The sequence below is a fragment of the Chroicocephalus ridibundus genome, chromosome 23, assembly GCF_963924245.1.
Source record: "Chroicocephalus ridibundus chromosome 23, bChrRid1.1, whole genome shotgun sequence".
In the NCBI taxonomy this organism is placed as follows: Eukaryota; Metazoa; Chordata; class Aves; order Charadriiformes; family Laridae; genus Chroicocephalus; species Chroicocephalus ridibundus.
The window spans coordinates 6,342,538-6,370,416 of NC_086306.1; the positions used below are offsets into that span (position 1 = coordinate 6,342,538).

The window sequence follows — 27,879 nt, forward strand, 5'->3', positions numbered from 1 at the left end:
AGGAATCAGTTTGTCCTTTTGTCTGTGTGATAAGAGATGTTCTACGAGCCTTTGCTGGAGCCTCTGTGTCTTAGTCATTCCCTTGTCACGTCACCTCTGATGGGAACGGCTTTTCTCCTCTGCAAAAGCAATACCTGCCTTTCTTCCAAGCACCAACTGTGGGGCAGGACCCCCACAGCGTGTCTGTCCCTGGAAACCCCTCTCGCATGGGAACCCACCTGCTGTTTTGAGCATCTGAGCCGGGCTGCGGCGGCTCTTGCCCCGGGCGGGGGCTCGGTCAGGGTCGCTGGGCCCGGGGGGGGGGCAGGTTCAGGCGCGTGTGGGGGGGACGCGGGGGTCTCCAGGGTCCCTGTGGGGCAGCTCTGGGGATGGGCCTGGGGGGCTCTGCCGGAGCGTCCCGGGGAGAGAGCAGAGCCGCCGGGGGATGTTGATTTACCTGAGCAAATTTTGCCGGGTTTGACGGCAAAACCGGGGGGCGGAGGGAGGTGTTTGCCAGGAAGGGCCCGATCCCCGGGCACGGCGGGGGCCCCCGGCGGAGCTCTCCCACCCCGCGGCGAGGCTGCAAAGCTCGGGGCGGCGACCGGCACGGGGCTGGCCCCAGCCCCGCTCGGCAGCGGGACCCCCCGCCCCGGGGGCTCGGAGCGCTCCGGAGCCGGTGCGCTGGGAGGGGGGGACGACGCGACCCTCCCCCGCCCCGCGGAGCCGCCCGGGCGCCCCGCACTCACATCCGGGGCCGGGTTTGCTAATGGGAGACGTAATTAACCCGGAAAAAAAGCGACGCGGAGCCAGGGGCACACCCCCTCCGCCGCCGCCCGCCCCCCGCCCGCTCCGCCGGCCCCGCGCGGGGCGCGCAGCCCAGGGACGCCGCGGGGTGAGTGCGGGGGACGCGCCGGGGGGGACGCGCGGAGCCGCCGCCCGCCCGCGGGCTGCGCTCCCCCGCGGGGGCGGGCCGGGGACCCCCGTCCCCATCCTCCCGCCGGCCCCCCCCGCCCGCCGGGGCTCCCCCCGAGAAGGGGCTTCTCCGGGGGCGGGCGGGAGGCGGCCGCGGGGCTCCGGCCCCGAGGTGGAGCGGCCGCCGTGGGGCTGGTCCGTCGGTCCGGGGATGAGGCAGAAGCTCCGGTGGCAGCGGCTGGGAGCATCCGTGCCTCGTCCGGTGGGGAGAGGCCTCCCGGGGGCGGCGGGGGCGGCACTTTGGTGCTTGGGGGGCAGCGGGGGGACGGGGGAGCTGGGGGCAGCGGGGGATGCTCCTGCCGGGATGACCCCGCGGTTCTGGGAGCGGGGTCCCTGTGGGAGATGGGGGAGCGCCGCACGCTTTGGGTCTGCGGGGTCGGTGGCAGATGCGCGGGGGCGATTTGGGATCCGCAGCCGCTCGGAGCATGTTCCCCTGGCCGGTGTTCTGCGGTGAGGTGCAGAAGCGTCTCCTCGCTGCTCCCAGCCGGCCTTTCAACAGGTTAATTATTTCATTAAGGCAAATGTCTGGAATTAGCAGGAGTTAGCTACTGGGCTCTGCCTACACCGTCTGTCTCGTGTGCCAGCCGCCGGATAGACGTCGGCGGGGCGAGCTCTGGAAACTCCTTTGCACGGGCAGGTAGAAGGAAGTGGTGCTGCACCCGCTGCGGCTGCAGCCATCGCCCCGCGCGCCGGCACTGCGTGGGGACAGCGGACACCGCAGAGCGGAGCCCTGGTGACACGGGGGTGGTCATCCTGCACCCCAACCGGCACCGGGACAGCTCGGGCAGACAGGCGTGGGAGAGGAGGAGGAGGAGGATGATGATGCTCCTGCTGTGGCTGCCTGCAGGTGCAATGGGCCGCGCTGCGGAGGGAGGTGCCGAGGAGCTGCCTCTGGCCAGTGCTGCTGCGATGCTCTGAGTGCCAGGTCTCCTGTTGCCTTGGCTTTTTCTGCTGCAGGGTGTCCCTGGGTCGCTGTGCCGGGAGCAGGACAGAGCAGGGCACGGGCAGCCGCGACGGTGCGGTGAAGCGCTGGCGTCCTGCGGGTGCTTCCTGGAAAGTCTGGCTGTGTGGCTGCACACGAGGCCTTTGAGCCAGCGGTGACCGCAGAGAGGGGCTCGGGTGCCGTTTGGACGGTGCCCTGCACCTTCTGCCTCTCCCTGGGGAGCGCTCACCTGTATCTCGGGAGGCAGGTGAGAGGGTATTTTTGCTGTAAACCTCCTTCTATAGCCTAATTGCTCTTGTCGTCTCATTAACTGGTGGGATATTATGACTCTGAAAGAGCTGGGAAGTCAGCTGCTTCAGCGGCAGGGGAGAGTCCTGGAAGTCTCTGATGTGCTTCATTACAAAATGGCATAAATTCATAAACAGGATCTGCTAATGAGATCCTGAGGGCCTGATCCAGTGCGATGCTCGGGAAGTTCAAGTTGTCGGATGGCAGATTAGCCTCCATGAATCGGGCATGGGCATCATCCATAAATCGTCACCTCCTGTGCCCGGTGCCAGTGCAATGTCCATCATGTTTCCATAAAGGATGTCCTGGGAAGCTGTGAGGCCTCCAGGGATTCATCCGCACTGGATGATGCTGGTTTTCTGTGAGGTCCCTCTTTTTCTCCCCCTCAGGTTTAGTCTTATGTCCTTCCTACAGCAAACGCAAGTTTGGCTTTTGCATAGAAGTATTTATGACTTGGAGTTTACGAAGTGCTGTATAAATAGTAAACCTTAGTGCAGACGGAGCATTTTCTTGCCCTTCCAGAGTTCCTGAGCAGGGGGACCGAATACCCACATGCTGCTGGAACTGGAGATGCTACTTTTATCTTTTTCCTATGGAAAAGTGGAATTCTCAGTGGCTGCGAGGGGCCGGGCAGTTCGTGTCCTGCAGGCAGTGGGATGTGAGGGGACGGGGACCTGGGGGGGCCCAAGCTCCAGCGGAGTGCCCTGCCCCGGGGGAGGGACGGGGCAGATCATCGCTCGCTGAGGAGGAGTGTGGTCTGGAGGGCAGAGTGCGGGGCGATGGCGATCTCCTCTGCCCAGCGGTTTTTGCAGCAAGTGCAGCCCGGGGTCAGCTCGCACAGGAGGCTTGAGCTGGTTTGTGGGCTTTCAGCTGAGCCCGAATTGATTAAGGATGGCAGAAGGGGAACGCAGGGAGCCCTGTGGGGCTGGGGGCTCGTCCCTGCGCTGCCCGCGGCACAGCTCGGCTCTTCCTCATCCCTCTCGTGAGCAGAAATCTGGGGACTTTTATTAGCAGCAGGAGAAAGAGGCAATTTGTGAGGCCTGGTCTGAACATGTTGGTATGGTTGAAGGCACTTGGGAATCTGCTCTCTGTGTGCTTCCCCCCCCGGCCCCCGCCACGAAAATAACCCCACAAAAAAGCAGTAAAATGTGAGGTGCCCACATAACCCCTGTATGAGGGCACGTGTGTTGTTTTAAACCAGTCTCTGCTACTGAAGCGGTGCGATTTCCCTCCTAGCAGAGCCCTGATACCCATCTCTGAAACCCTGGTGATAAACCCCGAGATCCTGACAACAGGTTGGCTTGTTTTCTGCCACCTCTACCTTTGCAGCTGCACCACAGCTCTTGCACAACACTTGCCTCTCAGGGCCCCACTCCACTGCCGCTATTCGGCTCAAAAATAGTATTTCCTCCTTTTCTGCATGAGATCTTTTATTTGTGCAGCCTCCACTTCTGGCACCTGCGCGAGTCACCCCTCTGCTACCGGACAGACCTCACTGGGTTCAGCTCGCATCCTTTGGGTAACCGCTGCCTCCGTCCCCACCCGTCCCCCCTGCGCCGTGGGGAGGGGGCTCTGCCCGGGCGGGGGGATGTTCCTGGCCCACCGGTGGCTCTCGGTGCTGCTTTTGCTTCCCACAAGGGGCTGGAAGCGATGGCGCAGAGACCCAGGGGTGCCAGGTGCTGTGGAGGGTGGGTGGGAGCCGCTGCCGCATGGGAGCGGTGCCGACGTGCACCCACTGCCGCTGACTCAGAGCCCCGCTGCTCCCGCAGGGTGACAGAGCGATGCTCGGGCTCCCCCGCGTCCTGTGCCCACGGGGGGGCACAGGCAGAGCCCACCGACGGGCACCGCGGCTGCTGTGCTCTCCGTCCGGCTGCCCAGGGCCATTGCGGCAGGTCGGCACGGCGCTTCTCCTGCTGCTGCGGAGGGCTCCGTGGTGCCGGCACGGCTCTGCTCGCAGCTCGAGCTCGGGGGTGGCTCGTCCTGGATGGGGGGCAGCGCCGGGGGGTCCGTGCCCGCAGCAGACCTGGTGACACGGCTTGGCCCCGCGGCGATGGGTCATTGTTTTCCCTGCTGACTCGGCATCCTGGCTGCACAGATTTTCTGCTGGAGTTGCAGATTGTTTTCCATTTCCTGGGAGTGTGCTCGGGCTCTCTCTAGCACGCACTCTGCCTCGGGATTATTTTTTCTTGTGGTTCCCGGCGACCTGGTGTCTCGTGTCAAATCCTTTGTGGCTACTTTGTCCTCTCTTGGTGGCCTGAGCTGTGGCATGGGGCTGCCCCATGCTGCTGAGCCCGTCTCCGTGAGATGCAGCTGCCACTGTGACAGGGGCAGTTTGGGGCTGTCACTCGGTCTGTCACTGCCCAGGACATCCCAGTGGCCCTGGTGCAGCCCTGTGCCACGAGTGGTCTCGGAGCTGGGCCGGCAAGTAGCTTGTTCAGCAGCGCCCGATGATTGAGTCCATCTGCAGCTCCCCAAAGTCCTGCAGCTCCTTGCTGAGCTATTTCGGTCTGCTCTGCCCGCTCCTGCCTGCACCCGGGGCTGGCACACTGGCACCCCGCTTGTCACAAAGGCGTGCTGGGTGATGGCTGGGTTTGGCAGCTTCCCCGCGGTCCAGACACACAGTGGCAGCCGCTTGACTTTGCTGTTCGTGCGTTACGCCGTGGCTGCGGCGGCCTGGGAGAGGAGCAGGAGGCCTGGGCAGGATGGGAGGCTGGACCGGCAGGATGGGAGGCTGGACCGGCAGGATGCTCGGCGGTGGGACGTGGTGCGGAGAGGGGAGCTGGCTGAGCAGCAAAGCCCCAGCCCCTCTGCCCAGCCTCGTGGGGGCTTTCACGCCTTTGCGGCATGGCTGTGGTGGGGTTGGCAGCTCTCGGGGCTGGGCAGCGATGTGCGCCCCTGCAGGGAGGAACACGTTGGTGAAAATGCCTCGTTTTTCAGCGAGGGGAGGCGGTCGGTGTGCTCGTTTGGGCCAGCCCCGGCAGGTGGTCCCTTCCCTGGGATGGGGGCTGAGGGACTGCGCTGGCATCCCGGCACGTCTGGCGCTGAGGGGCTGAGGTGGCTGTAGGCGCAGGAGCTCCCCGGGGAGCCGGGGCTGCGGGAGCAGAGCACCCACCTCTCCCTGCCGCTCTCTCTGCAGGGTGATGCGAGAAGGAGCCCGGCATGCCGTACTTGGATCGACAGAACCGTATCTGCGGGTTCCTGGACATTGAAGAAAATGAGACCTGCGGCAAGTTTCTGCGGAGGTATTTCATCCTGGACACCCAGGCCAACTGCCTCCTGTGGTACATGGACAACCCCCAGGTAGGCTCCCGCGCTGCTCCCGGCTTCGTGGAAGCTGTTAGCAAGTCGTTAGCTGGATCTCAGGCTCCCTGGTGGAGGCGGCTGCTCCGGGTTCGGGAAGGAGGGTGCTGTCTGCTGCCTCGGTTGTCTGGTGGGGTCTCCTGAGGCTGGGTGCAGCTGCGACCAGGCTCCAGCAGAGCAGCCCCCTGCCACTCCTGGGCTTTCCAGGACTGCCCCAGCAGCAGCTTGATACCCTGGAGAAAAGGTTATCCTAGGAATACTTGTACTCTTGGAAGTGGTGTCGTGCAGCAAAAGCACTTAGACCAGGAGCCGGGCGGCTGGGGCAGATGGAGTCTGTGATGTGCCCCACGTCTCTGGGAGCTGCCCCAGCGCTTGTGGTCAAGCTCAAGAGAGCAAGAGCGAAGCCGAGCTCTGGGAAGACCCTCCTGGGAAGCCCGCGGTGCCCGAGCACTGCTTGTAGGCTGGGGAGGCACCTGCCTTCCTGAAGAGCATCTCGCAGCAGATTCTTCGTTGCCTTGTTCAGCGGGGAAGGGGAAGCTCCCGCTGGCCGGTGTTGGCCCAAACTCTTGCTCTCTGGGTCCCGCGGGACTCGGAGCCCGTCGGGCACCTGTGTGCACGGGGCGGTGAGCGGGACGGGGGTGCGGAGGGGAGCGAGACGGGCACGGCGCTGGGGGCAGCACAGCGTGGCCGGCCCCAGCTGCTCGTGGGGCACGAGCTGAAGCAGGTGCCCGGGGAGGGGAAGCGGCCGGGGCCGGCAGCGGGGCTGTTGGTTTTGCTGCCTGACCCCAGTGACACCGAATGACAGCCTGGCTCGCCTATTCCGCGTTCCCCCTGCCGTTTCACTCCCATTGCTCCTTAAATGTTTTGCAGAACCTGGCCATCGGTGCGGGAGCTGTGGGATCTCTGCAGCTGACCTACATCTCCAAGGTAACGTCAGGGTGGGCCGGAAGGAACATGAAGGGTCCCTGTTGTCCCCTCTCCGTGTGGCTTTCCCGGGAGAGGCAATGGCTTGCCCCAGCGGTGCAGGACGCGAGGTCCTGCCCGAGCCCCTGCCGTCCTCCCTGCGCCCCCTGAGCGGGTCTGTGGGGAGGGGGGGTCCCAGCGCTGGGATGGGTGTTTGCCTTCACCCGCAGACCGGCGCGGGAGGAAGAGGAACCACTCTGCCGTGAATCCCGGGTTGGAAGGGACCTCAGGGGTCGCCTGGTCCAACCTTCTTGGCAAAAGCAGGGTCTAGGCAAGGTGCACAGCTGAATCTTAAAAGTGCCCAATGCTGGGGACTCCTCCGCTTCCCTGGGGAGATTCTTCCGATGGCTGGTTGCTCTCAGTGTGAACCATTTTCCTCTTGTAAAGGAATGAAGATGGGGAGGTAGAGACCGTCACAGGGTCCCCCTTGCCATGGGTTTGGGGGCACCAGTAGCTTTCCCCTGTGCTTAGAGGCTTTCTGGAAGCTCTGTCTTCTGTGTGTCTTAACGGCATTATCCGGCTTCCACGGGAAGGTGAAAATAGTGGAATAAATGACAACTGTTGTGGGGCTGGTGACTGGACGCGTGGAGCTGTGGCTGCAGCGCGGCCGTGGAAAGCGGAGCTGCCACCGTCCCTTTCCGTGAGCTGCCCCTCGGCCGCTGCCGGGGGAGCGGGGACTCGTGGCCGCCGCGCCAGGCTCAGCCCCGTGCCGGAGCCGGATAAAGAACTGGACAGATCTCCCTGTTCCTGCTGAATCATGATTTATAAATTAAGCGCAGATGAAGCAACGCTGGGAGGCTGAGCCTTCCCCATTTCGGATGGAGCCTCACGTATAAATTATATACGTTTTAGTCTAAATGCAAATTGCTGTAGGACAGCATTTGGTCACAGACTGCAGGATTGGGTTATGCCGGCGGCTCTAACTACCCTCTGTAAATATGCCAGAAAAATGGAGGTTTGCTTGAGAAAACATATTTAAAGCATTATAGAGTGGCTCCGAAGGAGGACGCCTGTCAGAATAAATACTCCACGAATGCTGTGCTCAAAGCCCCGGGGAGTATTATTCTTATATAAATGATTCCTACTCTTTAGGGAGAAACCACTGCTATTTTCCCTCAATTTTCTTAATTGCTGACAAGAGCGACTGTGTTAGTCCGGCAGAAACTCGCGTATTCGAGGCCTTTGAAAGCTTTGAGTTCTTTGCTTTGCAGCGCAGCCAGCGCCGGGGGGGATGGCGGGAGATGAAAGCCCCGTCTCCGCGCTGACCTTCCCCCGGGACCGCGCGCTCGCTGCCGGCTGCACGCGGGCTGCCTTCCGCCCGACACGGGCCAGTGCCCGACAGCGCGCGCAGCTGCGCCGCCGCTCCCGCGTCTCATCCTCCCGGGCACCGCCGTGCTGCCGGGGGGTCCTGCCCGGCCGTTCCAGGGGGGGGAAACAGAGCCTGGGGTGGGAGGATGCCCCGTGGTGGGCTCCCGCGGTGGCACCCAGCAGGGCTCCGGCGGGGAGCTGCGCGGGGAGGACGTGCTAATTGGGCCCTGGCCATGTTCGTTTGGCCCGAGCTGGCCGGTCTCCCCCCGTTTGCAGAGGGGTACGTGCGGGGCCGGGAGGGCAGGCGGTGCCCCCAGTCTCGCCCACGGCCGGGCGCTCGCTCCTCGGCCCCGCGCTCACCTGCAGCGTGGGTGTGGGACGGGGGCTGGGGTGAGCGTGGGGAGCACCCGCTCCCCCTCCTCCACAGGGGCGTGGGTGGAAACTTCCATCTCCAGTGCGTGCCGTCGGCGTGTGCTGTTATCTTTAGCTATTTTCTTTGATTTGCTGTGTTGCAGGTTAGCATCGCCACCCCAAAACAGAAGCCGAAAACCCCGTTCTGCTTTGGTGAGTGAGGGGGGCTCTGAGGACACCCCACGGCGGGAGGCTGCGGTTGCGTGAGCTGCCGGACAGACCCGCGGGAGGGAAGGGGATGCTGCCAGCGCACACCGTGCTAGAGGGCCAGCGTAGGGCTAGTGTGAGCCTCAGCCCCGGGCAGTGGCCCTGTCGCTGTCACCCCCCGTGCGAGATGCACGGGCCGAGCCTGGTGATGGAGGCACGACCCTATGGGTCCCCTCCGCGATGGTCCCTTCACTGTGCTCTTGAATCCTTTCCGAGTGTCCCGTTGTGCGATACAGGGTTTTCTTCCTCTTTAATGCCAGCCTAAGGGTCTGTTCCTGCTGGCGCAGGGAAAGGGGTGTTTCGTGTCCAATTCCCCCCCTCCCCAAATGGCCTCAGCACGACCCCCGCTGTGCCGTGTGCCTGAGCCGTGAACCCGGGTTCAGAGCAACAGGAACGACAGCACGAGCACGTACTTGTCCCAGGGGATGGGGGCTGCCTTTGCAGTGCTTTACCGCAAGGGATGTAGCCCAAGACCAGAGCGCACGGCGCGTGTCCCCGCGGGGACGGGGCTGCTCCGGGGACCCCGGTGTGGCAGCGCTCAGGGGAGCTTCAGCAAGACCTTGTGCAGTTAAAAACATCTCCAGGTTTTTGGTGCAGGAATCCTCCGAGAGCTTGCTCTGCCCCGTCCGGCTGCCGGGCAGGAGGCAGCGCTCGCTGGGGAGTCTGCGGGGAGCATGTTCCCGAGGAGCTCCCCGGACCTCCTGGGGCTCACAGCGACGTTTCGGCTGGGAGTTAAAGCCCGAGTGCCGAGGGGAGGGATTCCCAAGGGGCCCTCAAACACCCCGTGCTGGGCGGTAAATTCAGCGCTAGATCAAGTCCTCGTTTGGGCCATGCCGCAGCCTTGGTGTAAGCCTGGCTTCAGCCCTGCGCTTCTGTCCCCGCAGAGCCTCCCCGTGTCCCCCCTCCACGTCCCTCCGCCGCTTTTCCATGCGAGAGGTTACGAGAGCGATATCTGCAAATCGCTCTGGGACGGGGAATCGAGAGATGCTGTCGTGTTGATTTATCGTTTAGTTTGCTTTAAGGATGCTGAGCAGCGAACGGGGTCCCCTGACTCTTCTTGTCGTTCCCCTCTCTGACAGTTATCAATGCTCTGTCTCAGCGCTATTTCTTACAAGCCAGCGATCAGAAGGACCTGCAGGACTGGGTGGAGGCGCTGAACCGGGCCAGTAAGATCACGGTAGGCTGCGTTGGGCTCCTCCCTGGGGTCGCTGCGTCCTGCCTTGGCGGGCTGCTCCGCGCGCCTGGAAGAGCTGTGCTTTTCCATCTTGCCCTGCCCTCCCTCTCCGTCGTCCCCCCGGCCCCACCTGGGGAGCAGCCGCGGGGGTGGCCGGGCTGTCCCCGGCCCGGGAGCCGGTCCGTGCCGAACTTGCCAGGCTTCCTTCTGGGCTAGTGCCGAGGCTGCAGCGGGGAAGGACGGACGCGCAGCTCCCAGCTGGTGGCTGCAGCGTCGCCTCGTCCTTCTGGGCCCGGCTCTGCGCCTGCCGCACCCCTTGGTTTGCTCTTGAGTGAAGCAGCTGTAGCACGGGGCTGTAGCTCCCGAAAGCCCCTCGTTCCCAGGGGAGCGTCCCCTGGGCGGCCCCATGAGAGCAGGGCTCTTGCCCGGCCACCCCGGGGCTGTGTGCGGTTCTGCCCCTGCGCAGGGGCAGAGACGCTCCAGGCAGGGGGGGACGTGCTGGCGATGCAGCCCTTTGGTGTGCAGGGCTGGGCGGCGTCACCCTGTCCCTTTGCGAGGCCAGAGCCGCCCGGTGACCCCTCTCAAGGCTCTGGTTTCAGGCGGGGGATGTTCCCTCCGCCATCCCCAGGGATGCTGCCGGTTGGGATTTACCCTGCTGCCGTTTGCTCGGGCATCTTTCCCCCCCGGCTCCCCCCAGCTCTGTGGGGGACGGCGGCTGCACCCTGGGGAAGGTCCTGTGGGATCCGTCCCCATCCCCGTCCCCATCCCCGTCCGCTCTGGGGCCGTTTCCCTCCTGTTGGCTGGGATGCCCATAACCAGCTCCTCGCTGTGGCTGTCCAAGGGCATCTTTCTTGTGCTTCAGTAATTTATTTACTCAGTTTTTATTCTTTCTGGAACACTGGGTCTTGTGACGAGGCAGAGCGCTGCACTGTCGGGCGTCGCGGGGCGGGTCGTGCCTGGATTCAAAGGACTTTGTCTGCCATCTCCTCTCATCCGCTGTGGCGTTCATGGGACCGTAAACTGATGGTCGCTGACCCAGTAACTGGCGGAGTCTGTGCTCCTCAGCTGCCCGCCGCTCCTGGCGCTGGGGGACGGTGCCGCGCGCCCTCTGCGTTCGGGGCTCTGTCGGCAGCGCCCGGGTTCGGCGCTGGGGGCTTCTGCCCGGCCTCGGGATGCGGGGGATCCCCGCGGAAGGGTCGGGGGCACTGCAGGCTTCCGGGCGCCTGCAATTAGCAGCGTTGCCAATGTTTGATGCTGGCAGGGTTTTACTGGATCGTGCGCTGATGCGTGTTGTGCATGGTTTGTGAACTGAATATACGGAAAAATCACGATGAACAGTTTAGGATCGGGTCCTATCAAATAACCTTTTTGCCTTGAATTTTTTGTTAAAAATCACCAGAGTGCTGTGTTGTCTCTGTGGGAAACTCATCTACAAGGCCAGACCCGGCTTGTATTTTCTTTTTATATCTGCAAATACATTAAATGTGACAGCCTCTGTGCCCGAAGCTGCCAAACTGATGGCACAGGCTCTGGCTTGTACCTTCTCTTTCTATGAGTTCAGGTGATATTGGCCACAAAAAACCCCACCAAAACCAGGTAGGAGCAGTAACCAGAGCCCGCCATTGACACCAGTCCACCTGTACCCTGGGGTGATTGCCTGCGGGCACCGCGTGTTGCTGATCTGCCGGGCCGAGGTGGTGGTAGGAAGAGGTGCGTCTTCTGTTTCTGCAATGAACCGCGGTGACTTTCATTCCCTGACGTCGGCCAGCCCTTCCCGACTCTGGCGGTGTCCCGGCTGGCGACCGGCTCATCCAGCCCTGCAGGGAGGAGTTCCCACGGGCTGGCTGGGAAACGCGGGGCTGCCGGGGTGCGGGTGGCGCGGCCGCCCTGCCCAGCGTGGGAAATCCCTCTCCCCGCTCTGCACCTTCCCGTGGGTCTCCGTTTGCGCCTGGGTTTCCTTGGGATGCTCCGGGTTGCAGCGGCTTCATCACTCCGCCGTGGGTGGAGAGGCACAGAAGGGCTGCGGGGAGACGCTCTGGCTGTCGGCGGGGTTTGGACCCTTACCAGCCTCCGGTCTGCCCCTGGCCCTGGGCTCTGCCGGGCTCTGGGCGCGGGGAGCATCACACCACATCAGACCTCGCCGCCGGCCGCAGGGGGATGGGAAGGACGGGGCAGCAGTTTGGGTGTTGCTCCCGGTGCAGAGATCCAGGTTCAGCTTCCGCTTCTCACAGAGGCTTCTCCTCTGCTCTTGGCAAATCGGTTCCTGTGTTTCCTCACCCCGCTCGCTGTCTCGGCAGCCGGGGCCTCGGTGGCTCAGGGCACGAGGTGTGCAGCGTGACGGTGACAGGGGGCTCTGCTCGGTTCTGCAGGAGGAGCCGCACTGACCGGTGCCGGGTGCTGAGCAGCACCTTCCCCCTGCAGAGAGATGCAGCTCCTTCCCTCTGCCCGCACACGCAATGTCTCTGCAGCCGCGTTGTGAAACCGTTTCCTCCATCCGGGCGCCCCGTGCCGGCTCCCTGGCCTCGCCTCGTGCTCGCCCGCGTTGCCGGGGCAGGCGGCCGGTGCCCGCGGGCCCTGGTGCTCCGCACGGGGCTGTGCAGCGCAGCCGTGGGGGGGACCCTGCCGTGGTCCGGCCGCTCGCTCTCGTGGCAGCGGCATTTTGGAAGCAGGACGGGATGGCACCTGAACTGCGATGGCTGAGCCTGGCTGTTGGAGAGCAGCCAGGGCCCTGCGCAGGCAGCGTGGCCGTGGGGTGGCCGGGATCTCCTCCTTGGCTCTCCCTGCTCTCCCGTGCATGGGTTTGCTAACCCAGATCTCTGTCCCCCAAGACTTAAGCCAGGTCTCAGCCTAAACGTGAGACCAGGGGACGTCAGAGCAGCCAAGAGCTCTGCCTGCCCAGCCATCAGCCGACGCATGGTGCGTTTGCACGGAGAGGACGGTGCGTCACTCCCTGTGCGCCCCGGGGTGGAAGGCAGGAGGGTGGGCTGGAGCCAGAGACCCCCGTTAATGGCATTAGAGAAGTGGAACTGCAGACTCAGGAAGGAAAACATGGAAACCTGCCGTCCTGTCCAGAGCCGGGTGCCGGAGGGAAGGAGGATGGCGGCACTGGGAGCTGGGTCCCCGCGGCCCAGGCTCTGCCCGGGGACATGGGGCCGCTTGCAGCGGAGACCCAACCTGTGCGGCCGCGGCTGGTGGGGACACGCAGGCGTTCGGCGTGTAACCCAGCGCCCGGCTGTCTGCCGTGCCCCTGCGGACGTGCTGCTGCTCAGCCTCGTTAGGCAGAGGGAAGCTCGTCATTAAGCCTAGCCGTAAGTAGAGCGGGGACAATTAAAGGAGCGAGTGTCCCACAAACGCATTGGGCTGCAGAGGCGAGTCGCAGACTCATGTGAGTTGATGCTTAATTATTCACCACCTCTCATCTCCCGTCTCAGCGCCTCCTGCAAACCGCCGCGGCGGGGCCCACACCCTCCTTAATTGGGGTGGCTTGTTCATTTATGAGTTTTTAAAGGGACATAGCTGCATTTAGGCTGGAAGGACAGAGATGAGGGAGGTGTGGGACTGCCCGGCACAGTCACGCCTGTGCCCTTCACCCTTTTCTTTCTCCCGTAGGTGCCAAAGGGTGGCAGCGTCCCACCGGCCGCGGAGATCGCAAAGCCTCCGGTGGTGCCCCAGGCCCAGGAGAGGAAGCCCCAGGTGGCCTATAAAACCGAGATCATCGGGGGGGTGGTGGTCCACACGCCCATCTCCATCAACCAGGTGAGCTGGCAGGATCCGTGCAGCGTCCCAGACCCTGGGGGTAAAATCCCTGCCGTGTCAGCACCCCGCTTCGCTCTCTCTGTTCCCTGTGTTTTAAGAGCAGCTCCTAATGGGGATAAGCGGAAAAGGTGGCAGCTCTCCCCACGCGTAGCTGGGCGAGGGCATTCCCTCCACACCCCGCTTCCATGTCCCTGCACCTCGGGGTGCGAACGGCTGCCGGGGGCCTTTCGGTGCTTGAGCCGGGCTCTGAGGGGTCCCTGCCGCTGGGATTGGTGCCTGGCTCCTGCTCTGTGGCTGCCCTGCCCGCAAGGCTGTGCCACCTTCCCAGGCGAGTGGGGCTGCGTCTGCAAAGCACTTGCTGCGAGCGATGCTCGGATTCCTGCGCTGGGGAGGGAGAGCGCGGGGAAAGCGCGTGTCGGGGCGTTATCGCTCCAGCATCCTGCTGTGCCCCGAGCAGCGCGATGGGTGCAGAAATACTGTTAATACACAGCAGCGGTGGGCTCTGTCCTTCTCCAGCCCGCGTGTCGGAGCAGCAGAGCTTGTGGACGTGGGTCCCCCGACGTGGTGCTGGGCTGGGGTGTGGGGTCCGGGGGAGCTGCGGGGTCCGGGGGAGGTCCAGCCGTGGGGCTGGAGGCGGTTGCTGGCTGCTGGGGAGGCTGGTTCACACTTTCATTTCTGGAAACCAGCTCGGTGCCTGCAAACGCTTCCCGCTCCGGGGTGTACAAATAGCTGCGCTTAGCGCCCTGCAGCACCTCTGTCTCGCTGTGAAGTGATGAGACCGGGGGGCGTGAGGAGGAGGAGGGGTGAATCTGCTCCTGCACGCCTTCCCGACCATCCTGCACCATCCACCCGCCCGTCCTGGGTCCAAATCCCCCCTTCGAGGTGCCCGGGGCAGAGGGACCCCGTCTTGCTGCCCCCATCGAAGCAGCCAAAGGGCCTGTCCCATGCTGAAGGCGGTGGCCGTCACCGCTGGCTGTGGCTCTGCAGCCCCTGCCCTCGGCACGTGGCCGTCGGTGTCTGCCACCTTCGGGCGCTCGTCCGGCTCTGGGTCTCGCTTCAGCTCTTATCAGTGGCAGCACTAAAAATAGAGCAGAGAATTAGATCATTGCAGCAGTGTTTTTGCTGCCAGGCGCTTTTAACGCTTCCCTGGCCGCGGGGTTTGCCGGGGTGGGGAGGTGTGTGGGGTGCGGCGACGCGCGGGATCAGTCGGGCTGGTGGCCGTCCCTTCCCAGTGCCACTGCTGGACCCTCAGCCCCGTGCAGGCAAGTGGCAGCAGCCGGCCCTGTGGCTTTTCTTTTCTGTTTCGTGAGTTAAAGCTGCTTTCTCTCCTGGCTCTCGAGCTGGGCTCCCCCTCATCCCAAGAGCCGTGAGCTCCATCCCCGGCCCTTGCTCAACTTCTGTCTTTCTTTCACAGAGGGGATTGGTTTTTTTTTTTTTAAAGGTGGTGCATCAGCTGCCAGAATATTTTCCGTGCTCTTGCAGCATGCCCCGTGTGAAATGGCTATTTCTCTGCTGCAGCTTCCTGGGCGCGTCCGTGGTTTCCTGGCTGTGCCCCGGCCGGTGCTGCCCCGCAGTGGCTCTGGGACCGCGGGTGGGAGCCCCGCGCTCCGCCTGCACCCCCAGCGCGGCCGGCAGCATCCCCCCGGCTCCCGGCTGTAACGCTCCCTCTAGCAGCAGCATCCCCATCCCTGGGTTTGGACACGTACATCCATAACGCCCGGCGGAGCTGGTGCAGCCCAGGCGAGGGGCGCGGGCGGCTTTCCCAGCCAGGCTGGGGCTCGGCTCCGCCGCTCTCCGGAGGGGCCGGGGGGCAGTCTGGGGACAGCCAAATGGCCGCTCGTCTCTGTCCTTGGAGAAAGCAAAGCCGCCTGTCGAAGGTGCTGGAAGCGCCGCGCGGGCAGGTCGCTGGTTAACCGCACCGGCAGTCGCACCGGCGCGGGGGCCATATAAGGCTGGCAGCGGCGAGAGCCCCCCCCGGCTGCCATGGCAATTCTTAAACCTCAGCGCGGAGCTGGAGGAAGGGGTTGGAGGGCCGGGGGAAGGAGATGAGCGCAGATGTTTCACCTCAGCCATCCTCTGCGCTGCCGAGGGGGAAGGGAGGGCACTGCGGGGAACAGAGGGGTGATGCTGGCAGGGTCCGGCCCTCGGGATGCGCTGGGTGGTGCTCGGGGGGAGCCAGGGAATGGGTGCCCATCAGCGCTCACAGTGGGGTGAGCATCGCGCCCGGGGAGAGACAGCTTGGCGCCAGGGGAAGCACGATTTTTCTACCTGAGCTCCCAACATCGCAGTTTGTTTTGGGAGAATTTGGCTCTGAAAAACGTGGCTTTTGGCCAAAAGAGACTTTTGGCTTTCCCGAGCAGCTTATTCCCACAATATATGTCCCTCTCCAGCTGGAGAGCATCCCTGTTTCCTAGCTTGGGTCTGTCTGGCTCCAGCTTCCAGCGGGTGATTTTCGCTCTGCCTCCCTCTGCCCGGTGGAAGAGCCGCTCGTGCCCCGCGTTTCCCCCAGACGGGCTGAGTGCGGCTGAGTCACCCCTCGCCGTTTGATAAGGCGGACAGACAGGTCCTCCTCCTCCCCTGCTGCAAGGAGTTTTCCTCAGCCCTCGAACTGCTTCTGTGGCCTCTCTGTAGCCTTTCCAATTTCTTAACGTTGTTTTTAACGTGTGGGCGCCAAAAGGGCAGCAGTTTGAAAAGCTGTACGTAAGGAGATGAAATCAGCTCTCCACGCTGGTTCGTTCCCCTGCTCGTGTCCAGGCATCGCAATTAGCCCTTGGCACGCAGCGCTGCGCTCGGGGCTGCTTTCCCTCCAGCTCCGGTGTCCTGCCTTCCAGCAGGGAATTCCCCTCCCTGCGCGCGCCCGGCTCCCCGGTAACTCTCTGCTCTCCGGTTGCAGAACGGGGGGGACGGAGGGGAGGGCAGCGACGTGGCCGCCCACCCGCTGCTGCGGCGCTCACAGAGCTACATCCCCACCTCGGCTGCCAAGCCGCCTGCCGGGCCACCTGTCCTCAAGAGTGGCTACTGCGTGAAGCAGGGGAACGTGGTGAGTGCTGGGAGTCCCCTGTGCCGGGGGCGGGCGGCATTGGGTGGGTGGCGGTGGGATGCTGCCCTGCAGGTCAGGGATGCTCCGGGATGCTCTGGATGCTGGACCGCGACAGCGTGGGGAGAGCCCCGGAGCCCGGCACAGAGCGGTTCCCTCCTCTCTTTTCCAGAGGAAGAGCTGGAAGCGCCGGTACTTCGTTCTGGACGAGTTTTCCATCAGTTACTACAAGTGCGAGCAGGTGAGCAGCCCCTGCCTGGGCCTGGCAGAGGTCGGGGGCTGCTGCGCTCCGGTGCCGGCGGCTCCGTGGGAGGCTCGTCCCAGCGCTGCCAGCGGCCAGCGGAGCCCGTCATCGTCTCCTCTCCTCTCCGCAGGACAAGGAGCCCCTGCGTTCGATTCTCCTGAGGGACGTCTGCAAGACCCACGAGTGCCTGGTCAAGTCTGGGTAATGCTCCCCTCCGTGTTTCCCCAGACTGTGGCTCCTGCCGGAGCCCCGGGTTGTGCCAGGCTTTCCCCAGCACATTCTAGAGATGGGGGTAAATATGGATTTTTTTTTTTCCATCCACGATGGCTTCTGGGTAGCGACCGTCTCTTTCTTGCTGTTTCCAGCGACCTCCTGATGCGGGACAACCTCTTTGAAATCATAACGAGCTCCAGAACCTTCTACATCCAGGTGAGGGGCCGGGGGGGGGTTGCTGTTCTGCGCAGTGGGTTCAGCTCCCGGCGGCTGCCGCGAACGGGCTGTTCCCGGCAAACGCCAGCAGATGAGCCTGGAACAGCGTCGCGGGCGAGGGAGAACTGCGGCCGGTTTCACTTCTCCCCTTGGGCTTATTTATAATAGCGGCTGTTGGTGTGAGCAGGAAAAAGCAGAGAGAGAAGCACGGGCTGATCCGATGAGCATCCCGAGTGCGGGGCTGCGCAGGGGCAGGGCTGGTAACACCGCCCCCCCCAACTCTTTTTTTTTTTTTTTTTTTTTTTTTTTCCTTAAATGCTTTATCTACTCCTGAGATAAAAACGCTGCCACATGGAGAGTGGCTCCCCTTCTGCAGGGGGAGATGGGGCGGTGCAGGGATTTTTGAAGCAAGGATAAATTGGAAAAAGAAATAAATTGTGAAGCAAGGCTAAAGTAGCAAATACCCTGGGAACGGCGGTCGCCTGTCCATCGGCGTGTCCAGGCTTCCCGGGGGGGGTTGGGGCTTGCGGAAGGCAAGGTCTGAGCGGGGCTGGTGTGTCTTGCAGGCAGACAGCCCCGAGGACATGCGCAGCTGGATCCGGGCCATCACGGGGGCAGTCCAGGCCCTGAAAACCCGCCCCAGGGTAGGTCACCTCCTCTCTGCTTCGTGCTCGGTGTCAAATGAAGACCATGCCAACGCGTGGGATATTTATTTCGTGGCTTGTGTAAGCGCTCGGTTGGCCCGTTTCCAGGGTGAGATCCCTGCCCTCTCCGGGTTGGTTTGCCAGTCGCTGGAAAAGTTCCCTTGACAAAGATTGAAAAGTGAGATTCAGCCATCGAACCGGAGCTGCGTGAGCCCTGCTCCGCTCCGAGGCAGGAGCGAGAGCCTGACGGGGCAAAGGGCCCTTTAATTCAGACTTTTGCTTTCCTTAGGGGTTTTTTTTCCCCTTCTGCAGAGTGTGTAAAGGGCTCCCTGTCCCCGGGGCTTTGCAAATTGCTCCCAGCAGTTGCACGCACAAACCCCGACCCCATCCAGCGCTCACTCTGCGCCTGTCCTTGCAGGAAATCTCCTTCATGAGATCCTCCTCCGTGGTGAAGCCGGGGGGCTCGGCAGCCCCCTCCCAGCCGAGGCACGGGGAAGAGAGGCGAGCGCTCTGCAAAGCCCCCTCCACCTCCTCCTGGCAGCCCTGGACGCCGGTGCCGCCGGCGGAGGGCAAGCAGCCGGCGCCGGAGGAGTCGCCCGCGCCGCTGAGGGACTCGCTGTTCCTGCCGGCCTTCGCCGAGCGCGACGCCGGAGCTGCGCCGGGCAAGCGCCTGCGGCACAAGTCGGAGCCGCAGCATCTCAAGGAGAAGCCGTTCGCCTTCGACCTGGACGATGAAAGCATCCGGACCTCCGACGTCTGACGGGGCGTCCAGCCACCCCCCCGGGCTTCGCTTGCCGCCTCCCCGGCTGCCGGGGTCCCCGCGGGGCGGTTCAGGGCGCACAGCTGTGCCAGCGCCGGGACTGGTCTCTGTGCATCCGCTCAGCGCCTTGGACCGAGCTCTCCCCGTCGTCTCGGTGGGGGCGAAGCAGCCCCTTCCCTCCACCGCTGCTCTCCCCTGCGATACAGGCTCCGGCGGGACCCGCGTCCCGGTGCCCAGCTCTGCCGGGGAGCGCGGTCCCTGCCCGCTCCTGCCTGCGCTTTGCCCCGGGCGCTCCATGTCTCGGAAGCCGCCTCCGGGCAGGGCAACCTGGATGAGGGGCATCCTCTGCTGCAACCCCATCCTTTCTCCCCAAAACAAGCCTGGAGCAAGCGGCAGGAGGTCTCAGGGGTGTGAAGGGGAACGTGGCCTTTCTTGTGTTGGGAAAAACATTTTTCTCCCCTTTCCTGCTGCTCAGCCTTCCCCCCGTGGCTGGGCAGAGCCGGGGGGACACCAGCCTGCGGCCGCCTGCGCAAGGGACACGCTGCAGCTTCCCCTTTTGATGACTTTTTTTCCCCAGGAGACCAGTTCTTTACACTGCCCGACTAATGGTGTGTCAACACATCTGCTGGCTTTTAGTTACGTCTTTTTATATCCGTGGCCACTGTTAAACCCCGGCACTGGCAGGGTCCCCCCGAAAGGCTCACCAGTACCTCCCGAGAGGGAGCCGGAGTGACGGCAGCTCCTGGGGCCGGGAGCATCCTCAGGCACGGCGTGGGGTTTGCACTGCGTACACCTGGGCAGCAGGAAGGCGTTCCCCGGGTGGGGAAGTGCTTTCAGCAAAAAGCACCAAAAAGCCGAGCGCTTACTGAAACCGGGAAGACTCGTTGAGCCAAGGCGCCTGCTGCCCGCCCTGAAGTGAAAACGAGCAGAGGTGTTTAGAGCGGTGTGAACTCCTCGTCCCCGTAACCAAACCAGCCCCTCTCGGAGGTGTGATAAATGGCGTGTAGAGAATTCAGGTGTTCCCGGCTCTGCGGTGCCCGAGCGCGTGTCGCGAGCAGGAGCAGTGCCCTGCCTGGCACCGCAGCTCCGGGCACGGCTGCAGCGGCGCCAGGGATGCACCGGGGCACGGGGGGCTTTAAATGCGCTTGCCTTGGCCCGGCTGCACGGCCGTGTCCCGGGTCAGACACGGGCACGCTCTTTCCCATCTCGGATAAACTCCAGCTGATCAATCCGGGTGACCGGTGCGGGAATTCCATTGCAAACAGCAGTGTGCGCAGCGGTTGAGGCTTCCCTCTATTGTGGACTCGTCACCTTTTATTCTTGTTTGTTTGTTTGTTTTCTTTCTTTTTTTTCTTTTTTTTTTTTTTCTTTTTTTGGCATTACGTGTTCTCAGCTCTGCAAAATCAGCTCAACGTGCTCCCCAGAAGCAAGCAAAAAAAAATCTGGTTTGTCCCTGCCCTTTCCAGGTCTCCAGCTGTTTGGCAGCTGTGCTCCAGCCTGGGACGCAGCCGAGCTCCATCGGTTTTGCTCCGAGGCGCTGATTAGCCCGATGGATCTCAACGAGATGAGAATTGCACCTTCCTACAGGGATGATGCCCCCCCCCAGCCCCGTGCCGGGGCCGGCAGCCGGGGGAGCCTCGGTGCAGCTGGGGGGGGACGGGGCCTCCCAAACTGGGGGTACGGATGGCTCAGAGGGGGATGGAGATGCTGGAGAACACTGAAACTATGAAAAGGAGCAGGGATCAATGCAAACGGTACAGGGCGAGTGTTAATATTTGTTATTTAATTGTAGAAACCTAGATCATGCTCTTCCTCCTTCTTCTCCTTTTCGCTTTATTTGCACTAGCGTGTGAGATTTTCCTTTTTTTAGGCTGACTTGCTCTTTGGCTCATAAAATGGCGTTTCAGAACGGTTTTAGTAACTCGGTACGCCTGTCGGTCACAGAGTCACAGCGTTGGGTGACAGCGCTCTGACCTCGTTTCTGGAGAACGTGGAATGCAGAGGGACGATGGTTACTTTGCGCGAGGCGCCCAAACCACCGCGCGCCGAGTCTTCGTGTTGCTTGAGAACTGCAAAGTTTCCTCGGGCCTGGGATGGTAAAGCAGGAGCTTGTTGCACAATTAGGGTTAATTATCCAGGAGGAGAAACCACCAGCGGCTCCAGCGCTCTTGCGACATTCCCGGTTCTCATTCCTGGTTCTCATTCCCACCCTCCTGCGTCCCCAGGGCGGTGCAAAGGCTGGATGTGAGATGGAAACCGGCACGTTCCGCGTGGGGCCGGGCTCCAGCCCCGTCCGTAACGCGGGTGGTGTCGCGGGGGGGGATTCGCATCCCGTCCCCAGGGAGCGGGCAGATGCAGCCAGGCCCCGGTGGGGCGCTGCCGCTGGTGTCCCCTCACCCCTGCCTGGGCGTGAAGGCGTCCCCCGGAGCTGCTCCCGTTTGGGGATGCAGCGTGCGTGCTGGGGGTTCCCCGCTTCCCGAGGGATGCGTGATGGTCGAGGGAGCCTTGTGCGGACGGATGGGTGGGAGAGACGGGTTTGCTCTTTCCTATGAAGACTCCCAAGCGGTTTCAGCCGTCGCGGCGAGCGCTGGCTGGGGGTCTCAAGTGCTCTTAGGGCCAGGGTGCCTCGCGCGGGCCATGCTCCGTGACTCCCGTGGTGTCGGTTACCCCCCTCCTGCCCCTCGCCTCTCAATGTGGGAGACAGAACCCCTTTTTTTCCCTGTGTTTTTAAATAAAGAAGGAAGTCCCAATCGCTTTTCCAGGCTGTGTGTTTTGGGGGATGGTTGCTGGGGGGAATCAATGCTGTCTCTCTGGGGTGGAGGGACCACGGGGGCCACCGGCGGGTGCTCCCCCCACACGCTGGGGGAGGTTTAGGAACGTTGCGCGGAGCTGCCCAAGTCCTGCCCGGTGTCCCTTGTGCCCCACACGTGGCTGGAGCCCCTTGGACACCCTGACCCCCCCCCCCCAGGCAGCTTCACCAGGGAAAGCACTGAGGGGAGGGCGAAGGGACGTCATGGCCTCTGCTCTGAAAAAGTTTTTGATCTTGTTTGTCACCGCTAGAAAGCGAGGGGACAGGGACTGACTGACTGGAGGCATCCCTTGCTCCCCGAGCGTGTCCAGAGGGAGCGGAAGCCGCCCGTCTCCCGGCGATGTCCATCCTCCCGGCTCGAGGGACAACTCTTATCTTATTGCTGCTGCTGTTCAGACCCCAGCTACTGCTCATCTTGCGCCCTTCCACGGGTAAGTGTGTGCCAATAAAACTCTTGGTTTAAGCACTTTGTTACCCTGATGTGGGTCTGGGGGTGAGAGGGGGCGAGCACCTGGTGGTGGCCGGGGGGGTCACAGCTCTCTTGGCCTCTCCGAGCACCCGGAGAGCTGTGGGACCGATCCCCCGGCGCTCCTCAGCCTGGTTCCTGACAGCCTCGTCCACGCGAGGAATCTGAGGTCCTGCTGGTGGCTGCTGGGCTGGGGACACGGGGAGATGTTAGTGACGACGGGCTTTTGCATGCAGGACTATTAATTTTTTCTTTCTGGCTCACTGCATAATTTTTTCCCCACCGTGGGCTTTTCAGCCCCGTTGTTCCACTGGTCTGAGGAATGTGGTAGTTTCATGACGAAGCCTCCCCCCACCCCACTGCCCTGAGGCCTACGCAGAGCTGCCAAATTCAGATTACTTGTGACCTAAATGGGATACAAACCCCATTCCCCGGAGAGGAGGAGCTGTTGCAATAAACCACAAACCAAAACTGGAATAGGCAGAATTCCCGGCCAGATTGAACCCCGCTGCAGCGCCGCCAGAGACAGGCGTAGAAGTAACACAGGCAGAAAATCGCCAAATGCAAACGGCTGGAGGGCGCTGGGTTTGCAGAGCTGTGTGAGAACAGAGTGTGTGTTTGCTGGATTTTACATCAAACGTGACTGGACTTTTGCATATACAGATTTTGTGTCTGGTTCTGGCTGTGACTTACTGCAGCTTCCTTTTCCCGTTTTTATTCAGCTCGGTAAGTTTTCAGGCTGCATCTGGTGGGGGTTCCTCTTTTGGGTGCGAGGTTGCTGAGGCTCCCACTCATCTGGGTACCGCAGGCGCCCCATGCCATGGGCTGGGGGTGACTGTCACAGGGACGGCAGCTCCCCCTCGGCAGCTCCGGCCCCTTCCCTGCTCTCCCACGGCTCCCGGCCCTTCCCTGCAGCTCTGGATGGAAACGAGCCCTCGTCACTGATGAGGCAAAGCTGCTATTTCACAGTTTTGCACAACACGAATGGTCACCCCTGAACGGTTTGAAAGAATACAATGATCTGGCAGCAGGGAAAGGGAATGGAACCTGCTGCCCCAGGCAGCACGATGGGGTATGTTTTGAAAAGCACACTTATTTACTACGAAGGGCAAGGGACAGGAGGAGAAACAGGCAATTTTAAAATAACATGCGTACTTCGGAGCGGTTGCAGTGTCCCACATGTGATGTTTCTAGAATACAAGCACAGCAGGCAGAGTTACATCGATGGACACTGGTGCTTCTTTTGAGAGGCTTGAATAGTAACGTTATTTGCTGCACTGTGGCTTTCGCAGCCTGCAAGACAGGGGAAAGTAATGTTCTCCAAAGGGTGTGGGTTCTACTAAATCTAACCCAGCTTCCCCTGCAGCCGGTGAATGTGTTTTTAAAGAAATAATGCCGAATCAGAGCTCATCGCTTTGCCACAGCCTCTATAACTGTGCATGAGGTTACTCGACCTCAAAGGTTTGCAAAGTCCAGTAACACAAAACCACACGCTACTGGCCTGCGCCTCCATGCGGGTGTATGTACCGATACTGAAAGTAACTGGAATCGGCTCCTTCCAGAATTTATTAAGCTTTGTTTGACCCCCTGTGGTTGCAGGGTTTGATTTCTTAAACTGTTACCACTTGCCAGGGGGGAGGCAATTCATATTATTTTAAACAAGGAAAATATATACTGAACAATTTTGTGTCCAAGGTTTGTACAGAGGAATAATTGTTCTGCACATGAAGTTACAGCTCTGTAAATCCATGTTTGTGCAAAGCAGGAGTCTGTTCCGATGCCGCGGGACAAGCGCAGGAGTCCGGCCCCGGTCCTGCGGACGCTGACGGCCTCCGTCGGGTGGGCTGCGCTCCCCTCAGTACACGGTGCACCAGTTGCTGCCGTCGCTGGGCATCAGCCCGCCGGTGATGAGGAGAATCAGGTCCACAAACCACCAGATGCCCAGGCCTCCCAGAGTCAGCAGCTTCCCCACGGCGGTCCCGGTGTGGCCCAGGCAGAATCGATCCACTCCAAAGCATCCCAGGAAAAACGAGTAGAGCAGAGTGGTTATGAAGTAGTGTCCAGTGTACCTGCAACGGAAGCGGGCGGGGTGAGGGGGGGCCCGGGGAGCGTCCCGCCGGCCCGGACCCGTCGCCGCCGGCGGGACTCCCTCCGGCGGGGGCCGGGAGCGGTGCAGGCCCGGGAGGGGAGCGGGGGATCGCGTCCTACTTGACGCAGGGCCGGCTGCCCCGCAGGAAGCTCCGCGGCTCGGCGCACTCGATGCCGTCCAGCGCCCGGCACTGCACCCGCGTGTGCTCCACCTCGCCGTAGGCCTGTCCGCCGAACTGCGGGCAGCGCGGGCGGGGCCCTCAGCGGCGGGCAGGGCCCGGGGCCCGCCGCCGGCCCGGCCCCGCCGCCGCTCCCCGCCCGCCCCTCACCTTCACGCAGCCGTGGCCCAGCTCCTGCTGCGCCGTGGCGTTCCCGCCGTGGTCCACCGGCTCCTCGCACTCCACGAACTCCTCCGGGCTGCGGGGAGGGAGGGAGGGAGCGGTGAGGGGGGGGCAGGCGGCGGCTCCTTGTCCCCCCCTCCCGCCCCGGGCTGGCGCTCACAGGTAGGTGCAGAGGACGAGCGGCGCCTGCGGGTCGGTGTAGGCCCAGGAGGCGGCGGGCGGGCCCGGGCCGGGCTCCTCGGGCTCGGTGCCGTTGTGGGGGAGGCCGCGGGAGGCGCCCTGCAGCAGCAGCAGGTTGCCGAGCAGCAGCGCGGCCTGCCCGCACAGCAGCGCGTACCCCACCGGCCCGCCGCGCCGCGGCGCCATGGCGGCGCCCGCTGCTAGGAAACGCCGCCGCCTCCGGGCCGCGCCGCCGCCGCGCCGCCGCCAGCCAATGGGCGCCCGCCGTCTCGCCGCGGGGGGCGGGGAATAGCCGCCCGCAGCCAGTCAGAGCGAAGGCGGAAGAGACTGCGGGGGCAACGCCCAGAGGCGAGGCGGAAGTCCGCGCCAGGCGAGGAGGCGATTGGCTGGCGGGAAGGCCTGCCAGCCTATGGGTGAAGGCGGGAGGCGGGGCACCGGTGCCCCGCGGTGAGGGGCGGCGAGCGATGGCCGCACTGCGGGGCTCCCGGTCGCCATTCCCCACCGCCCCCCGCGCAGGGCCCCGGCAGCGAGGGGCCTCCGGACGCGCTGCGCCGCTCGGCGTGAGTTGCTGGGGCGCGGTGGGAGCCGCCCGGCGCCGTGAGGCCGCCGGGCGGGAGGGAGTGGCCCGCTGCGGCCGAGCCAGGCCTCGCCGCCCCCGCCCCGCGCCCGTCGGGTCCCCTGGTGTCTGGCCCGGTGCTCGGTGCGCGCAGCCCGTGCCCCCTCCCCGGGGGTCGTTGCCGGTGGCACTGGGGGAGGCCTTGCCCCGGGCTCCGAGGAGAGCAGGGAGCTCATCTGCCTCCACTGGGGCAGCGGCAGGGAGAGGCCCCCGGGGCTCACCGGGGTCTCTTTGGGCTCGCCGCTCCCCGGAGCCCAGGCTCGGGGTGGAAGCAGCAGCCCAGCACCTGGGGAGGCCCCGGTGGCCCCGGAGAGGTGCATCTCCCCGTGCAGTCGGTGGGAGCGAGGGTCCAGTTCCCCCCGGCATTGGACTGAGATCCCCTCTGTGCCTGGTGGGGGTCAGAGCCCCCTCCCCAGGGAACCGCGGCCTTCGCCTGTCACCGTGGCTAATGACTGATGGCGGCTGGCAAGCCGGGTGGTGGTACTGCCAGAGTCGGCTTTTCTCTGCCCTGTGACAGGAATTGGTCTGCTGGAGGCGGTGGCCAGCTGTCCCACTAAGCCCTTCTTTAATGATTAAGAGGCTTCCAAGTGGCTTTAGAAATAGCTTAAAGATTGCATAGCGTGTGGGCTGGGGGGCAGAGGGTTTTGTGCGTGGCACTAAGGCAGGCAGAGGAAAGATCACGTTGAGTGTGTGTTTTACTGAGGTTTTACACCATTCAGTCACGGTAAAGCATCTCTGAAATGGGTGTAAATGAAACTCATGCTTTAGGGCTTGATGTTTCAGACTTTACCACGTTAATTGCTGGGGGAAAGGTTGTGCCCAAAGGGGCTGGGAACGCTGTTGGAGGTGAGGTGACAGCAAGGAAATCCCAGCTGGGGCAGCAGTGGGTCACAGCTGCTGGAGGAGGCTCAGAGCCAGGAGGGGTGAAACTGTGTCTCCGTTCCCTTGAGCCGCCCAAAGTGTGACTCTTGGATGTCTTTTGAAAATAAGCAGGACTGAATTTGTTGAGCAAGCTTCCCGTTAATAGGAAAACAGGGAAGGGACTTCAAGAGTTGTCTAGACATCTCCTTGCCCAGAGGAGGAACTAGTCCAGCTTGGATAGTCAAGCAGCAGAATTTTTTTATGCTAACTGTCCTGCTCCTTGTACAAAGCAATTGTCATTGGGAGCCCCCCCTGCCTAGTCTTGGCTCGTTTCTGTTATGCTTAGAGAGCTCTAGTGGTTCCCCTCTGAGTGCCTTCTGGATGAGACTCAGTGATTAACTGAAGAGAACGGCACACTCAGCTATAGAAAGGTAGAGTGTCAGAGACTGGGGTCCTGCTATTGACCCTCTACATCTGGACAAGCTGCTGCCTGTTTCCATCAGTTTTCTCCTGCCTCATTTAATCTCCCACACAGTGTCTTGAGGTCATTAGATTGGAAATGCCAAGCGCAGTTTGAGGCAGGTACGTGGCATTCATTAGCTCCAGCTGGAAGCCAGGCAAAACATGTAATTTGATAAGAATGTATTTGGGAAAGAGCCATTACCAGGATTCATAGGTGCCCGTCAGCCAGCGATCACTGGTCTGGTGTTAATGAGTGTGCTTCCTAAGCCAGCTGGACTCTTGCTGGTGATGTCAGTGAAGTCCTGATTGGATCCAAAATCCTTAATCTGTCTTATTTACAGTGCTTATAAGCAAACACCACACACGTGGCCTGTGGAGAGGATGTGGGAGCCAGTAGGATCCCAGTAGGAGGGAGAACATGACGCATCTGACTTTGCTGTTTAAAACTACTGCTGCATGTTCAGCCAGTTTAGTTTGAGTCCTTACACTCTTCAGTCTGGCAAAGGTACGTGTTCAGCATTCACTGGAACAGGGAGTGGAATGGCCAGCCCCAGCACGAGGATTTTGAGAAACTTCTTTTCTTGCTGATTCTACAGCTTTGTTACAAAGAACTGTGAAAATAACTGACAAACAGCAGATGTTTGGGGAATTAATTCCGTATCTTCTCCCCTGCCCTCGCTGTCAGCTTGAGCACACTATGGCTCGCAGTGTCTGTCACCCAGCTCACAAAGCATCAGTGAACTCCACACGTACAAGAGTTATACACCAGACCGTACTGTGCTCATGTTATACATCAGCCTGGCTCCCTTTAGAAACAAGACTAAAAATCTTCTACAGCCTCCAAAGGGGGTTGGCAGTGACAAAACACAGAGGAGGAAATGCCTCTTTCCGTGGGCGTTCCTTACCCCCACAGAGGAGATGCAAAGGTCCCACTTATTTGCTGGTCGTTACATCTCTGGCCTCGTGCTGTCCCGTTCGCTGTATTCCTTGGGAAATGGCGCTGCTGTCTTGTGGTCCCTCCCTCTACCACGGGCAGGAGACTGTGTCCCTGCTCTGTCAAAGGATGAGGGAATGCTTTTCCTTGAAAAATACCACATTCCCCCCCTTCCCCAGAATGAGATCCTTTTCAGCATCTACCACATAAACTTTGTTATCACACTGAATACTACTCTGCCTTTGGTGTAAATAGTTGGTTTTACATCTTTTTGGCTCAGCAGCCCCATCAGCGAGTGATTTCAGCTGGCCTGGCGGCTGTGTTGCACAGCTTACTCTTGTATTACCAGTGTCCTGTGGGAATGAGATGTCCAGCACACATATTTGGTTTCCATTTGTGTACATTTTTTCTTAGTAAGTTCACTTCTTTGGGATATTTCCTGTTTCTGCCTTTTATGCCTATTTAAGAGCATATTGCTCCTATTTAAGCCTTTGAGAGAATGAAACATCCTAATTTTAATATCAAGTAATCTCTAAGGCTCTTGTCTGCAATGGGTTTTCTCACTTTGCCTTATTCTAGTCGTAAAGTCTGTGCTGAAGACAGCTGGTGGCCTGAGTCCGTGCTTGCCTTTAAGGTTTCATTTGTGACTTAACACATTGCAGAGCTCCAAGATTTATTGGTTTGTTTCACCCGATGCTTCTCCAAAA

General features: G+C 61.8%; 2 protein-coding genes across 7 annotated transcripts; one reads left to right on the top strand and one right to left on the bottom strand.

Annotated features, from left to right (window-relative positions):
• Positions 1 to 715: 715 nt before the first annotated feature.
• Positions 716 to 21,163, top strand: PLEKHA2 (pleckstrin homology domain containing A2). 6 transcript variants are annotated; one of them, XM_063358546.1, is made up of 13 exons: positions 885 to 1,153; positions 1,909 to 2,141; positions 5,319 to 5,482; positions 6,353 to 6,409; positions 8,269 to 8,317; positions 9,451 to 9,548; positions 13,155 to 13,301; positions 16,195 to 16,341; positions 16,511 to 16,579; positions 16,713 to 16,783; positions 16,948 to 17,011; positions 17,578 to 17,655; positions 18,074 to 21,163. In XM_063358546.1, exons 3-13 carry the CDS (start codon positions 5,342 to 5,344, stop codon positions 18,413 to 18,415), a joined length of 1,263 nt encoding a protein of 420 aa, XP_063214616.1. In that variant the 5' UTR covers positions 885 to 1,153; positions 1,909 to 2,141; positions 5,319 to 5,341; the 3' UTR covers positions 18,416 to 21,163. The 6 variants fall into 6 exon arrangements, with proteins under 6 accessions (XP_063214617.1, XP_063214616.1, XP_063214620.1 ...); XM_063358547.1 differs by lacking the exons at positions 885 to 1,153; positions 1,909 to 2,141 and adding an exon at positions 716 to 871; XM_063358550.1 differs by lacking the exon at positions 1,909 to 2,141.
• Positions 21,164 to 23,228: 2,065 nt separating this feature from the next.
• Positions 23,229 to 24,553, bottom strand: TM2D2 (TM2 domain containing 2). Its single transcript, XM_063358560.1, has 4 exons — positions 24,280 to 24,553; positions 24,108 to 24,195; positions 23,899 to 24,014; positions 23,229 to 23,759 (listed from the first exon to the last, which is right to left on the bottom strand). Exons 1-4 carry the CDS (start codon positions 24,483 to 24,485, stop codon positions 23,546 to 23,548), a joined length of 624 nt encoding a protein of 207 aa, XP_063214630.1. The 5' UTR covers positions 24,486 to 24,553; the 3' UTR covers positions 23,229 to 23,545.
• Between the last annotated feature and the right edge of the window lie 3,326 nt (positions 24,554 to 27,879).

Bases quoted from the DNA above. Each gene is read 5' to 3' on its own strand.
- PLEKHA2 (XM_063358547.1), top strand. From the start codon at position 5,342: ATGCCGTACTTGGATCGACAGAACCGTATCTGCGGGTTCCTGGACATT. The intron at 9,549-13,154 runs GTAGGCTGCGTT...TTTCTCCCGTAG, and splicing joins ACCGGGCCAGTAAGATCACG to GTGCCAAAGGGTGGCAGCGT. The intron at 17,012-17,577 runs GTGAGGGGCCGG...TGTGTCTTGCAG, and splicing joins CCAGAACCTTCTACATCCAG to GCAGACAGCCCCGAGGACAT.
- TM2D2 (XM_063358560.1), bottom strand. From the start codon at position 24,485: ATGGCGCCGCGGCGCGGCGGGCCGGTGGGGTACGCGCTGCTGTGCGGG. The intron at 24,196-24,279 runs GTGAGCGCCAGC...CCCTCCCCGCAG, and splicing joins CTCGTCCTCTGCACCTACCT to CCCGGAGGAGTTCGTGGAGT. The intron at 24,015-24,107 runs GTGAGGGGCGGG...CGCTGCCCGCAG, and splicing joins TGGGCCACGGCTGCGTGAAG to TTCGGCGGACAGGCCTACGG.